Below are 13,193 nucleotides of genomic sequence, written 5' to 3' on the forward strand. Positions count from 1 at the left end.
GTGCCAGGGCTGGGCACGGCCGTCTCACCTGAAAATCAGGAAGCTGGAGATTCCAAACATGACGAGGGTGAGGCCGGTGCCCAGCGCCACGATGGCCAGCGTGGAGAGTGGGGCTGGAGAGACGAGCGGAGAGCTGGTTAGCGGGGGCAGGGCTCCCCACACAGCCCCCAGGCTCTGTCCAGCTCCCCGTCGAATGCTCTGCCCTTCCCTCGGGGCACCCAGCATGTGCTGCCCGGCCCAGCCAGGCCCCATCCCCAGCCCTGAGGGCAGCAGCCAGAGACCTGGCAGAGCTCCCCATGCCCAGAGATTGGGGCCGGGGGCTCAGGAGGGCGGGCAGCCCCAGACCTGGCAGGGGAGCAGGCGTCCTGCAGCCCCAAGGCTCCTGGCTTAGCTGGGCATTTTCCTGCATATGGGGCAGGCGCCTTCCAGTCCAGACGCTGCCGGGACAGGGGGATCCAGGGCCCCCCGACCGCCCCAGGGCAGGCCGAACGGGAGGCAGGGATGCCGGGGGCTCAGGAGACAGGCCCAGCAGGATGCAGACTGCCCAGGGCAGGGGTGCAGGCCCAGCCAGCTCCCCATCACACCCACTTTTATCACAGGAGGGGTCATCCACATCGAAGACGCAGGGAGGGTTGTCGAGGGGGGGCGCCCCCTTCACCCAGCGAATGGGCCTCCCCAGCCAGTTCAGCTTCTTCTCCGCCCCGGCATAGTGCCCTGCCACCTGCACAGAGAGAGGGCACAGCTGGGCCACAGCGACCCCTCCCCAGCCAGACCACAGCCCCTCCCCCACCCCTCTATGCACCCCCTTCCTTGACGAGCAGCCCCCCAACAGCCCAGAGCCTCCCCCTCCCCCTCCCCCCACGCATTCCTGTGTCCCCCCAAACCCCTCCGACCCCTGCCGGGGGCACTGACCCTGCTGCATCTCCCTCCCCCAAAGCCCACAGCAGGCTCCTGCCCTGGGAGGGGGCTCAGCAGCTGGGACAGTCCTGTGCACTCTGGAGCCCCTCTGCCTCGGGGCCGCACCCACCTCGTATTCCCCGCTCTCGGGGTCGCCCATCACCCACAGACTGAAGTCCGTGTCCCGGTCGTTGTTGCCGTCCATGCTCACTAGTCCGGTGACCCCTGGAAGGGAGGGGCAGGGGTGAGCGCCCTGGGGCTGGGGAGGCAGAAGGAGGGTGTGGGGGTGTTGGGGTGCGGGGGTCCCCTCCTGACCAGTGAGCACTCGGCACCAGCTTCTCTCCCGTACACCGACGAGCAGCAGCTGGGCCTGGGGCTGCTTCCCCCTCCACCCCCCCGGCAACTTGTGTGCCAGGCCGGGCACTGAGCCCGAGCGCACCCAGTTCGGCCAGGCCAGGCCGCGGCTGCCCTGGCAAAGCGTTGCTGGGATCGTGCCGGGGACGCAGCCTGTGCCAGCCAGAGCGTCTGGGCTGGTATCTCCTCCCCCCACAGGCTCCCCAGGCCGGTACCCTGGAACTTCCGGTCCCGCATCTTCTGCACGATGCGGGTGCCATCCTTCTTGGAGCCGCCCTCGGCCAGCGTCTCATTCAGCGCCATGGCGTAGAGCAGCACACCGTCGTAGAAGCAGCCAGCCACCAGGTTCATCTGCCCCAGGAGAAAGACATCAGAGCCCTGCGCCCGTCCTGGTGCCTGCACCGGAGACAGCCCCGCACCCAGCACGGCCCCCAGCCCTGATCCCCGACACGGCCCATACACACACCCCCTCCCCTTACCTCCTCCACGGTGCCCTGCACCGGAGACAACCCCACACCCAGCACAGCCCCAATCCCCAGCACGGCCCCCAGCTCCATGGCCCCGATACAGGCCCTTATGCCTGACACAGTCACAGCTCCATGGCTCTGATCCACAACACAGCCCATACAGCCGCCCATGCCTGCCACAGTCCCCATTACCAGAGAGCCCCGCACCCGACGTGGCCCCTATCCCTGACACGACCCCACAGCCCCCGTGCCCCACCTGGCAAGGAAGGCGCAGGAATGCAGGGCTTCTGAGAAGGGCACGGAATGAGCAGGGGCTGGGGAGACACCTGGTATAGGGGGAGAGTGCAAAGATTGGGGCTGTACAGGAGGGACCCACGGTGACAGGTGAGGGATGGGGGCTGGGGTGCTGCTGCTCCCCTCAGAGGTCCAGGCTGAGGGGTGCAGGGGGCAGGCTCAGGAGGCTGTTGTGAGCAGGGGCTGCTGTCCTAGGGGCTGTGTGAGCACCCGCCCGTCTCTCCCACCTGCAGCAAGACCTCCCAGCTCCGTGGGGCAGGAGACCTCCCAGCTAAGCAGCTGACATCTCTCTGTCCAAGCTCCCAGCGGGAGGTGCCTGGGGCCTGCACACGGCAGGTGGGCTCCCCACACGCTCCCCAGGGCACCATCAGGTCCCCTGGCTTGCCCTGGGCCGCACCGGCAGGCAGCAGGAGAACCCACTCCAGCTCCGTGGGGTCACACCTGGGGGGCTGCGTGGGGCCCTTGGGGACAGTGGGGGTTGGGGGAGAGGGCAGCTTCCCAATCTCACTCCAGAGATTGCTTGGCAGAGAGGATCTGCCCCCAGGCACCGAGCCATGGAGCTTCCCGGCCTCTGGCCCAGCAAGCCTGGATCCATCACTGGAGCTGTCCCCTGCCCGTCATTGCTGTGCAGGCCGTGAGCTGGCTCCTTGTGAGGGGAGTGTCCGTGCCCGGCAACACCAGGGGACCGGGTGCTGCCCGACACAGGGAGCCAGGCAGTGCTGCAGCCTGAGCGTCGCCCATCACAGTGCTGGGGGACGGGGTCTGCCGGGCAGCCACCCCAGGGCCCTGCCCAGCCCAACAGCGGCTGGCTGGGCTCCCAGCCCAGCCCCACTGGGAGTGCCGCCAATCCAGCCACGCTCCAGAGACTCACCAACAGCAAGAGCAACCCCCGGCTCCAGGCCCCTGCTCCAGCCATTCCACAGCAGCCTTCAGCCCCATCCTGGGGCCCTCGGCCACCCACCAGCCCAGCCCCATGGGGAAGCTCCTAAAGGTCTGTCCACACACCAAAGAAAACCCCACGGCTGGCCCCTGCCAGCTGACTTGCGCTGCGGGGCTGTTTCATGGCTGGGGCTGGGGCTGGAGCTCAGGGCTCTAGGACCCTGCAGGGTGGGAGGATCCCAGAGCTCAGGCTGCAGAATCCACGAGCCCCACGGCCAGCCCCACGGCCAGCCGGGGGTTTTGCTTTGCTGTGGAGACAGACCCTGAGACGACTCCAGCCTCCAGCTTCCTGGCTGAGCAGTGACTCCCAGCCCCCTGGCCACAGGGCAGTGAAGTCTGGGCTCCAGCTCTAACCACGACTTTCACAGAATGGGGCTGAACCCCTAGAGTATCCCCACTACAGCCACTCTGCCCTCATAGGAGGGATCCCAGCACACGGCATAACCAGGGCAATTCCCTTTGTTCATAAAGATACAGAGAAGTTAAGTGCTACCTGAGCCAATGATCCCCAGACACAGCACCAGAGGAGCTGAACCTGCCGCAGCCCCTCGCCCCAAGGACGGGACGGCAGCCCCATCACTCAGGGCTCTCTCACAGCGAGGCACGGGTCCCTCCCAAACTGCTTTTAATCCTTAGTATTGTGAGTCTGGCTGGTCTCATTCAGCACAGAAGTAGCTGAGCCTTCCCTGAGCTTGCAGCCTCAGCGACACCTTGTGGCGGAGAGTTCCGCAGGCCGATCACACATTGTGCATTTCCTTTGATCTGCTGCCCCTTGGTTTCCCTGGAACTTCCCTGTCCTCGTGGCACGTGAGAGGAGAGAGAGGCTCTCACGAGCAGCCACCCCCAGCCCACGTGCACCACAGGCACCGCCGAGAGCGACCGCCCAGGCGACTCCCGCGGCAGCGTGCCAGATTCGACCGCACGCGGCACCCCTTCTGAATCCCGGAGGTTGCTAAGCGACGCTCTCGGAGCATTCAGAAGCCCAGGCCCTTAGCAGCACAGAAACGATAGGTCAAGGATGCCCGCAGCCTCCACCTGCCTGCACCACAATCAGGGGCTGCTGTCACTGGGCAGGGCACTGCAGCGGCCGTAACTCTGGGAGCGCTGCCGGCAGGGCGCAGCCCACGCTGCCACCATGAGACACAGCCCTGCTGTCCTTCAACGGGGACCATCCCCAGGGCCAGGCCTCAGCAAGGGACAGAGTCTGGGGGGAGCCCCCACTGCCGCTGCTGCGTGGGGTTGACGTGCCAGAGACAGAGGGCAGCGTGTGTGTGTCAGGGCAGCGTGCACACGTGTCAGGGCGGCGCTTGTGTGTCCGGGCGGTGCGTGTGTGTCCGGGCAGCGTGCACACGTGTAAGGGGGGCACGTGTGTGTCCGGGCAGCGTGCACACGTGTAAGGGGGGCACGTGTGTGTCCGGGCAGCGTGCACACGTGTAAGGGGGGCACGTGTGTGTGTGTCAGGGCAGCGTGCACACGTGTAAGGGCAGGGTGTGTGTGTCAGGGCAGCATGCACACGTGTATGGGCAGCATGTGTGTGTCAGGGCAGCATGCACACGTGTATGGGCAGCGTGTGTGTGTCAGGGCAGCGTGCTCACGTGTAAGGGCGGTGTGTGTGTGTGTGTGTGTCAGGGCAGCGTGCACACGTGTATGGGCAGCATGTGTGTGTCAGCGCAGCGTGCACACGTGTAAGGGCAGTGTGTGTTTGTCTGTGTAAGGGCTTCCTACAAGTTCATCCAGTGCCATGCGTGTGTGAACAGGACCCTGCAGCCCCACAGCACAGACCTCAACGGCTGGGGCTCACAGAGAAGCACTGTCAGGAACGGGGGCTGGGCGGGGCCCTAGATCACCCCGGCGCGACCAGGCCAGGCAGGGCCCCGCCGACCCGTGGCACAGCCAGAAGGGTCCTTTGCTCCTACCAGCCTGTTCCCTTCCTGCTTGGAGCCCTGGGAGAGGTTTCCCGGAGCGGGGCAGATGGGTGGGATGGGGACTGGCCGGGACCCAGCCGCTTCCCAGCCACCAGCACTCCCAGGCGTGCGTGCGTGTGTGTGTGAAGAGCACGGGCGGGGGGGGGGGGGGGGGGGGCGCCCCCCCCCCCCCTCTGCTGGGTCCCGCCTCCTCTCTCACTTTTTCATTCTCTCCATCCCACCCTGCGCCCTTCATCTCCTGCTGGCTCGCCCAGCCCACCCCTGCTCCGGGGAGGGGAGCCAGCCCGCACGCCCGCCCCCAGGCTGGTCTATGCCACCGGCACACCTGGGGCAGGCCGGCCCGGCCCAGCCCAGGGACCAGGCGGCTGAGACCAGGACCAACATTTTACAGGCCTTGCCAAGGATGCTCGGGCCGGGCCCAGTCCCCGTAGGCCTCTTGGGTCGTGCCACGGCACCCCTGCCCACAGCCCAGCAGGGAAGGTGCCGGGCAGACAGCAGCCCTGGCAACGCACCGGCAGGCCCAGCCCACTTACCAGCGAGTAGCCGAGCTCCACCTTGAACTCCTCCTTGGCTCGCAGGATCAGCTGGGTCTGGAAGTGCTGGTACTCGGGGTTCTGGGGTTCGTGGTAGGTGATCACCAGCACCGTCTGCAAGGCAAAGCACAGGCCACTGCCTCGTACCCAGCGGCGAGCCCACCCTGCTGGGGCCAGGGAGGGGAGGGCGACAGCCCCACTCAGAGAGGGGTGCTCTGTCTCAGGGCCCCAGGGGTGACCACGTGGGAATTTTCGGTAACGTTTTTATGCAGTCTGTGTATGCCTCAGTTTCCCCTGTGTGCTGCAGCATTACCTAGTGGGTAGAAAGGCTTGGTGCTCTCTGCAGCGGCTCAGAGACTCAGGTGTGGATGGCTCCCTGCAGTCTGGGGCTTGGGCCCCATATCCAGGGAGTTGGTGAGAAGACAATGGCAACGCCAGTCACCGGGACTTTGATGCCTAGCAACCAGCGGCCATGGACGACTACCTCTCACCAGGAAGCCCCGCAGCATTTGCCCAGCTGGAGAACAAAGGGCTGGGGAGGTGCCAGGGGGTGGTTAAGGGCTGGCTGCTGAGGGCTTGGGGCACACACCGACTGGGACACAGCGGTCAGGGGCCAAGGCTTGGGGCTCTGGGCGGACCTGACCAGCTGTAACGTTCTTTTCTCTGGGCTAACCAAGGACTTCCTATGCTGTGTGCTAGTCGACTAACAACCCCGGCTGTCTGCCCCCGCTGGCAGAGTGTCCCTGCAGACGCTGGTGGAGGGGTGCGTTGCTCCCCAGGATCAGACAGGTCTGCCTCGGACTCGCTGAGCGGAGCTCACGGGGTGGAGCGGGGGGCTGCAGGCCCAGGGGTCCAGCCTAAGGAGGTGGTGAAACCGCATGGCTGATCCTGGAGGAAGAGTGAGACCCTCGGGGGTCTGGCCCGTTGACGGGTTCCTCCTAGAGACTGTTCCAAAGCCGGGGCCGTAGCACCGACCCTGTGGGTCTGACACCATGTGCCCCCTGGAGTCTCCCAGAATCCACCCCACAGGTGGGGTCCCACGCCCTGTGGCCTGCTCCTGAGGGAGAGGGCACTAGGTCAGGCTCCCCACAATCACTGAAGAGGGAATGGCTTTGGTGGGGGCCCCCAAACCCGACCCCAGGCATGGACCTGGAAGCCCTGGTGCAGTCCCGACCCCTGACCCCCAGGCTAGCATAGGCCTGACCCTGACTCCAGCCCTGGCCTGGCACAGGTCCGACCCCCGACCTCTAGCCTGGCCTGGCGTAGGCCCGACCCCTGACCTCCAGCCTGGCATAGGCCCGATGCCCCAGCCTGGCATAGGCCCAACCCCCAATCCCTAGCCCTGGCCTGTTCCCTGACCCCCAGCCCTAGTCCTGACCCCTGACCTCAGTCCCGGCCTGGCGTAGGCCTGACCCCTGACCCCAGCCCGGCGTAGGCCCAACCCCTGACCTAATCCCGACCCCTGACCTCAGCCCTCGCCTGGCGTAGGCCTGACCCCTGACCCCAGCCCTAGTCTTGACCACTGACCCCTAGCCCAGTGCCCGGCCTGTGCCATGTGGGAATTTTGGTAATATTTTTATGATGCCCATGCGTGCCTCCATTTCCCTCTGGACGTGGCGTGGCCAGGCTCTGCGTGGAAGGGAAGGGAAGAGGTGCTGACTCAGCAGCCCGGCTGGAAACCAGAGTCATTGACATGAATAAAGCCCACAGGTGTGTGAGTGGAGGCTCCAGAGAGCCGGGGAGCCCCAGTGGCAGGACAGTCGCACCGAGTGATAACAGCCGAGGAAGGAGGTTCCCTGCCTCGCTGCGGGGAAGCAGAGCAAAGCCCGGAGCAGAGAGCACAGGTGGCGGTGCCAAGAGCTGAGTGTGCAGAGACACCGAGCACACACCTGGGACAAACGACAAAGGGTGAGACAGCGAGACAGGGCCCAACTGGATTCTACAGCAGCTTGGCTGGGGGTTGGTTAGACTGACCCGTCTGAACCTCTGCATCTGTCTGCTGACCTCGGGACCTTCGCACGCTGCGCCCGGTGACTAATAAGCTGCTGCCTCGTGCCCTGGGGGAGCTCCCTCGGGGGTCTGGCTCTGCAGGGAACCGATAACAGGCTGGCTCACCCCTTAACAGCTGGAGAGCTGGGGCCGGCCCACCCTGGTTGCAGACTGAGCCCCCCCAAGAGGAATCGGGGGATGCCCGGAGAGAAGCAGCAGGAGGCCGCGGAGAAGGGGAAGTCCAGGAAGTTGTGGTTATGTCTGCAGAGAGCCAGGCTTGTCTACACTCAGAGTCAGGCTCGTGTCGAACTAGCTGTGCATGTCTCTACGCTTCCATTTGTCTCCCGCCCATGCACGCGCCCTGCTACGGCGACGCAGTAACACCACCAGTCCTCCAGCTGCTGCCCCACAATGCCCAGCACAACCACTCTGGTCACAACTGTGAACTCGGCTGCCCAGGGGTCACGAAGACCGGAACCCACCACCAGACATTTCTGAAATGCCTTTTCCTGGGTGCCCCTCTCGCCTGGCAGCTCTCCACGGTCACGTGCAAGCGCCCAGCCAGCGACGCGCTCCAGACGCGCTCCTTCCTGGAGCAGACAGGTGCCGGATCTCCCGGGCCTGTGGGAACACCGCTGCGCACCGGCCATAGAAACGTGGCAGCCGTGAGCAGATTGCTTGGGGGATGCAGGAGAAGGGGTACGGCAGGGACCAGCGGCAGCGTCGCATGAAAGCAGAGGAGCTGTGGTGGGTGTACCAGGCAGCCAGGGAGGCCAACAACCGATCCGGTGCCAAGCCACAGACCTGCTGCTTATACGAAGAGCTGCATGCCACCCTCAGCAGAGACACACACACCCCCGCACACCACCATGGATGCCTCCAAGAGCCAGAGCCAGACCACTGCTGGGAACGGAGAGGACGAGGAGGGACATGCAACTGGTGAGTCCTGCTACGCCACGAGCCAAGACCCGTCTGAGACTCCCCCAGGCCAGTCACTCCCACCTGGATGCGCCTGATGCATGGGAAGGAACATGAATGCATTTCTCCTGACAGTTTCAATGCAGTGGTGGTGACGGAGCGCACTGTGAAAGGACACAGCCATCGACTTCTCACTCATTTACTCGTACGAGAGGAGAGAGCAGCACACCGACCAGAGGGAGAGTTAGGCAAGGGTGGCAGGCGGAGCAGCTTACTGATGTGCTGAGGGATGTTCCTTGCCTCCTCCCGCGAGCTCTCGGTGAAATGTTCACGGAGAGACTCTGCAATCCTCTCCCGAAGGACTCTAGGGATGGCAGCCCGATTTCTTCCTCCACAGTAGGACCCCGTCCCACGCCAGTCTGTGATGAGCTCGGCTGGCACCACTGCAGGAAACTGGCTTCGGGACACCAGCAGCCGCTGTGGTCTCTGTGCCTCTCGTGAGCGAGAGCTCAGCTGAAATCCGCACGGCCCGTCGAGTGCCTGTACTCAGTGCCTTTGCCCCATGCACGTGTGTAACATTCCCTCGCCCCCTGCCGCCAGACTCCCCAGACGGCAGAACGGAGCTGGGCACAATCACTCAGGGCAGGTGTCAACGAGAAAGTCTTGTTTAAAATGCAAGGGGAGTTCTGCACCTTTGCTTTCACTTTCCGTTGTGACTACGCTGACAAGGGTACCGCTGTGTGCTTCCGCTCTAGCTCTGCCACTGCGGCTTCGGGGGGTTCCCCCTCTTGAGCCAGAAGAGGAGGAGAAAGAAGAGGACTTGGGATGTGTGACGAAGTGGGGGGTTTTGTTTTCTGTGGGGTTTCAATGGTTTGCATGCAGAGGGAGTGGGACACAGTTTCCCTGGGTGTTACTGGTTTAACGAGGGGAGGGGAGAGGGAGTTTGTTGTTACAGAGGACCGGAGAGGGAACTTGGGACCTCAGCCCATGGCCTGGAGGATGGACACCCCAGCGACCGGTGACCTGAGACCCCGACCTGGAGACCCAGCTCAGGAGTTGCAGCCAGTTCTGGCCAGTGGGCGGACAATGGGCTGCAGAGTGAGGACCCAGTGACCTAACCAGCCGGTTCCAGCCAGAGGACAGAAGCGAGGAGAGGAGGCCCCGGTTTACGACCCTGTTTACCTGGAGAGAAGACAATGGACAGAGGCGGGGCCTGGGACCGGGGATCTCAGATGCCCAGCTGGGAGCAGGGGGGCTCTGGGCTGGAGAGGGGGAGCAGGCAGAGCCCACCTGGATACCTGGATGCAGGGAGACTGGGATGTGCTGGGCTGAGGGAGGCCAGGCCTGAGGCCCTGAGAGTTTCCTGTGCTGTGTTCAACTCTCAATAAACCTCCTGTGTTACGCTGGCTGAGAGTCCCTCCAGTCTAGAGAACAGGGTGGCATCAACCCCTTCGGGGGTGGAGGCCCCGGGGGCCCAGAGCGAGGGGACTCCCTGAGGGGGCCCACGGCAGAGACAGACGTGCTAAGGCTCAGAGAGGTGTGGCTCCAGGAGGTGGAGGGGCCTGACCCCGAGAGAGAGTGGACCCCCGAGAAGGGCTGTCGCACTGAAAGGGCACCCCCCACGGACTGCACGGGGCCAAGAGTGGGCACGACCTGTGAGTCCGTGACAGGATGCCATGTCCAGTGAGATCCTGCAAGCCAGCGCTGCATCCGACTGTGAGCAGAGGGCCCAGGGCAAGAATACTGCAGACTGAGAAGGAAAGAGCAGACAAGAGAAAGGCCCCAGGGTCCCGGCAGGCCAAGGAGAGGGAGATGCACCAGGCCATGATGGGGCTTCTCCGGCAGCAAACACAGATGGTGCAGACTCTTGTGGACCTACAGGTTCAACAAGCCCGGGCTCGCCTCCCTCTGCAGTCCATGGAGAGCTCCACTGCAGCACCTCCCTACAGCCCTCTTAACAGTCCATGTCGCATGGGGGCGCAGCCCTGCCTGCACCCCTACACCAGCCAGGACAAGCCCAGCTTCCTGTACACCGACAGGAGAGAGCCACGGCTGTGGTATGGGCGGCCAAAATGGGATGAAATGGACAAGAATGTTCTTTCCCCTTGATTCGTTCTGTTCCTTTCTTTCTGAACTTTTTATCGTGTTGGTTTTTAATTGCACGCCGTTTCTATGCACTGGTTTTGGTACTCAATAGAATCTGGTTTGGGGACCATAATTGATCTTTATTTAGCCACACGGGCTACAGAAGGCCAGCACTACTGAAAGCACCCCCGACTTGTTATTGTCCAGGGCACCAGAATTCTTGGGCTCAGCCACACACACAGTGTGACAGTGATAAAGGTACAGCACGCAGCGCCAAATGAACAGGTCCACTGACAAGCTGTTCTCATCAGAAATGGCCCCCAGCCCCCCCATAATTCTAACAGCCCCAACACGTAAGGGCCAGGTGCAGCCCTGTCCCCCACGCCACATTGTCTGGCTCACGGGTAAAGGGCTCTTTCAAGGCCTCCCGCAACCGCACAGCTCTGCACTGAACTCTTCTCTCAGTCCTTCTGTCTGTCTGGTCAAACTCAGGAGACAGCCACTCCCCCTGCACGCTAGCAGCAGCTTTTCCCCCAGTGCCTCACCAGTATTCAACAGGCAGCTCTAACCATTGGAATGTTTTTTCTCACTGAGATCTAATCTTGTGAGCAAACACCACCAGTGTCTCTTCACTTGACCAAAAGCACATTCCACTGGCACATCTTTCCGTGGTGCTGTCCAGGTGGCTTCCTGAGCCAGAGGAGTAAGGGGTGGGCTGGCTCCCCCAGGATCACTACTGGCATTTCAGCATCGCCAATGACGATCCGCTGAGCGGGAAGGAAGTCCCTGCTTGCAGCTTTCTGAGCAGTCCTGTGTTCTAAAGATGGAAGCTTCAGGCACCTTCCCTGACCAGCCAACGCTGATGTTGGTGAAGCGCCCCCGTGATGCACCAGCGTTGCAGAACCACAGAAAAGCCCGTTCTGCCGATGTGCTCTGTGGCAAGGTGGCCTGGGGCCAAAATAGAGCTATACGTGCCGTCTATTGCTCCACGCTGTTCGGGAACCCCATAGCTGCAAACCCATCCACTATGTCCTACATGCTGCCAAAAGTCACAGTCCTGCAGAACAGGAGACAATTAATGGCCCTGCAGGCTTGCATGAGGACGGCCTGCGCTGTGCATTTTCAAATTGCAAACTGATTTCCCACTGACCGGTAGCATGGGGCATTGCAAGCTTCCACAGTGCAATCGCCACTCGCTTCTCTGCTGTCAGTGCAGCTCTCGCTCTGGTGTCCCTGCGCTGGCGGCCTGGGGTGAGCTTGACACACAGATCCAGGACTGTGCCAATGCTCGTCATCCCAAACCTGCACCGCAATGCGATCCCACCGGTCACTGCTCGTTTCCCAGCCCAGAAGCGGTGCTCCATCGTCTGCAGCTGTCCTGTGAAGACCACCAACAACCTTGAATTGGTTTTCGTACGTCCCACGGCAATCTGTCCTCCACAAAATCGTCACATTCCTTGTTGATGCGGTTCTTCCTGCAGCTCTGCAAACACCAGAGGCTCGTGCGTCCTATGTTCGCAACACGTCTGACAAGAGCGCAGAGCGGTGCAGGCTCCACGCTCCCGTCAGAGCCAGCAGACTGCGAAGTGCTGGGCGGGTCTGCAGGACTTTTGAAAAAGGTGCAAAACGTACAGCCTAGGGATGGCATTTGGGAGGACGTCGCGTGCTGGGGACTTGCTGCCTCACTCCCTGTCACCCCTGCACGAGTCGTCTCTGCCCCACGTCGCATCAGCAACATTTGCCAAAAGCGAGCATGCCGGATGATGCGAGTTCACGCTGGGACGCCTACCCATGGAGCATGGCCACCAGCCCGGCACGAGGACCCCAGCAGGCATGTGCCCGAGCCATGTACTAACTGCAGCGGCTTCGTGCCAGCGTCTCGTGCGCCAGCCGAGGTCCGTAGTGTAGACATGGCCTGAGAAGGCTCCTGCAGGGCCCAGAGCCAGCAGCTGGGGGAAGGCCCCACTCCAGGGGGGAGGTGCTGGGGGGCAGGACTGTGCCCGGCTGCAGCTGGGAGGAGGGCTGCCTGAGTGGGCGACTGCTATCTGAGTTTATCATGAGAGAGTCGCTGAGCTGGGGCTGGAGGGGCAGGGGCAATTGGATCCTAGGCGGGGAATGCTTCGTTTTCTCTGGACCGGGTGGTGCTCGTTTAAGAAGCCCTGAAAAGGGGAACGCAGAGGCTGAGCACTGCAGAGGTGCCCCTGGGCACCAGGGGGTGCTCTGGAAGCAGCTGACTATTACAGAGCCGCAGAGGGAGACAGGGATCCTGTGCACCCAAAGGCCCAGCTTTGGAGTCTTGCTGGGGGCCTGCCTAGGGGCTGACACGGGACTGGCGCGGGACAGGCCCAAGCCCTGAGCCCCAGCCCCGGGGATACCTGGAAGGCCTGACGCAGGCCCACGTCCTGACTCTGTTTGTTCTGCCAGGGTTTCAAGGCGTCGCGGGTGGCACTGGCACGCAGGCTCTCCCCAAACACGTCCACATAGAAGAAGACGTAGTCGCCGTTGGTCAGGCTCTCCCGCTGGGCCAACCTCATAATCTGGTGCAGCATCTCCAGGGGGCCGCAGATGTAGATGACTGTGGGGGGAAACACAGGGGGGCGTCAGTCACTGTGGGGAAGAGATGGGAGGGAAGGGGTGGTGTCAGTTTGCTGCAGAGCAGAGACAGGCGGAGGAGGGGGACAGGCAGTGTCAGTCACTGTGGGGCAGACACAGGCGAAGAGCTGATGGGGACAGAATGGTGTCAGTCACTGCGGGGCAGAGACAGGTGAAGATTAGACTGGGGATGATAGGGT

The 13,193-nt window shown here is 63.0% G+C and overlaps 1 protein-coding gene across 1 annotated transcript in view; it reads right to left on the reverse strand.

The window, feature by feature from the left end:
• Positions 1-12,971, reverse strand: part of NPR2 (natriuretic peptide receptor 2) — a 26,102-nt gene extending 13,131 nt beyond the window's left edge. Inside the window, exons 1-6 of the mRNA XM_026658209.1 lie at positions 12,777-12,971; positions 5,410-5,523; positions 1,467-1,602; positions 1,028-1,122; positions 589-721; positions 29-113 (exon numbers count right to left, since the gene is read on the reverse strand). Coding sequence (XP_026513994.1) covers positions 29-113; positions 589-721; positions 1,028-1,122; positions 1,467-1,602; positions 5,410-5,523; positions 12,777-12,950 — 737 coding nt within the window. The 5' untranslated portion in view covers positions 12,951-12,971. The remainder of the gene's footprint in view (positions 1-28; positions 114-588; positions 722-1,027; positions 1,123-1,466; positions 1,603-5,409; positions 5,524-12,776) is intronic.
• Between the last annotated feature and the right edge of the window lie 222 nt (positions 12,972-13,193).

Source organism: Terrapene carolina, unplaced genomic scaffold (assembly GCF_002925995.2).
Source record: "Terrapene carolina triunguis isolate 2854851 unplaced genomic scaffold, T_m_triunguis-2.0 Scaffold408, whole genome shotgun sequence".
Lineage (NCBI taxonomy): Eukaryota > Metazoa > Chordata > Testudines > Emydidae > Terrapene > Terrapene triunguis.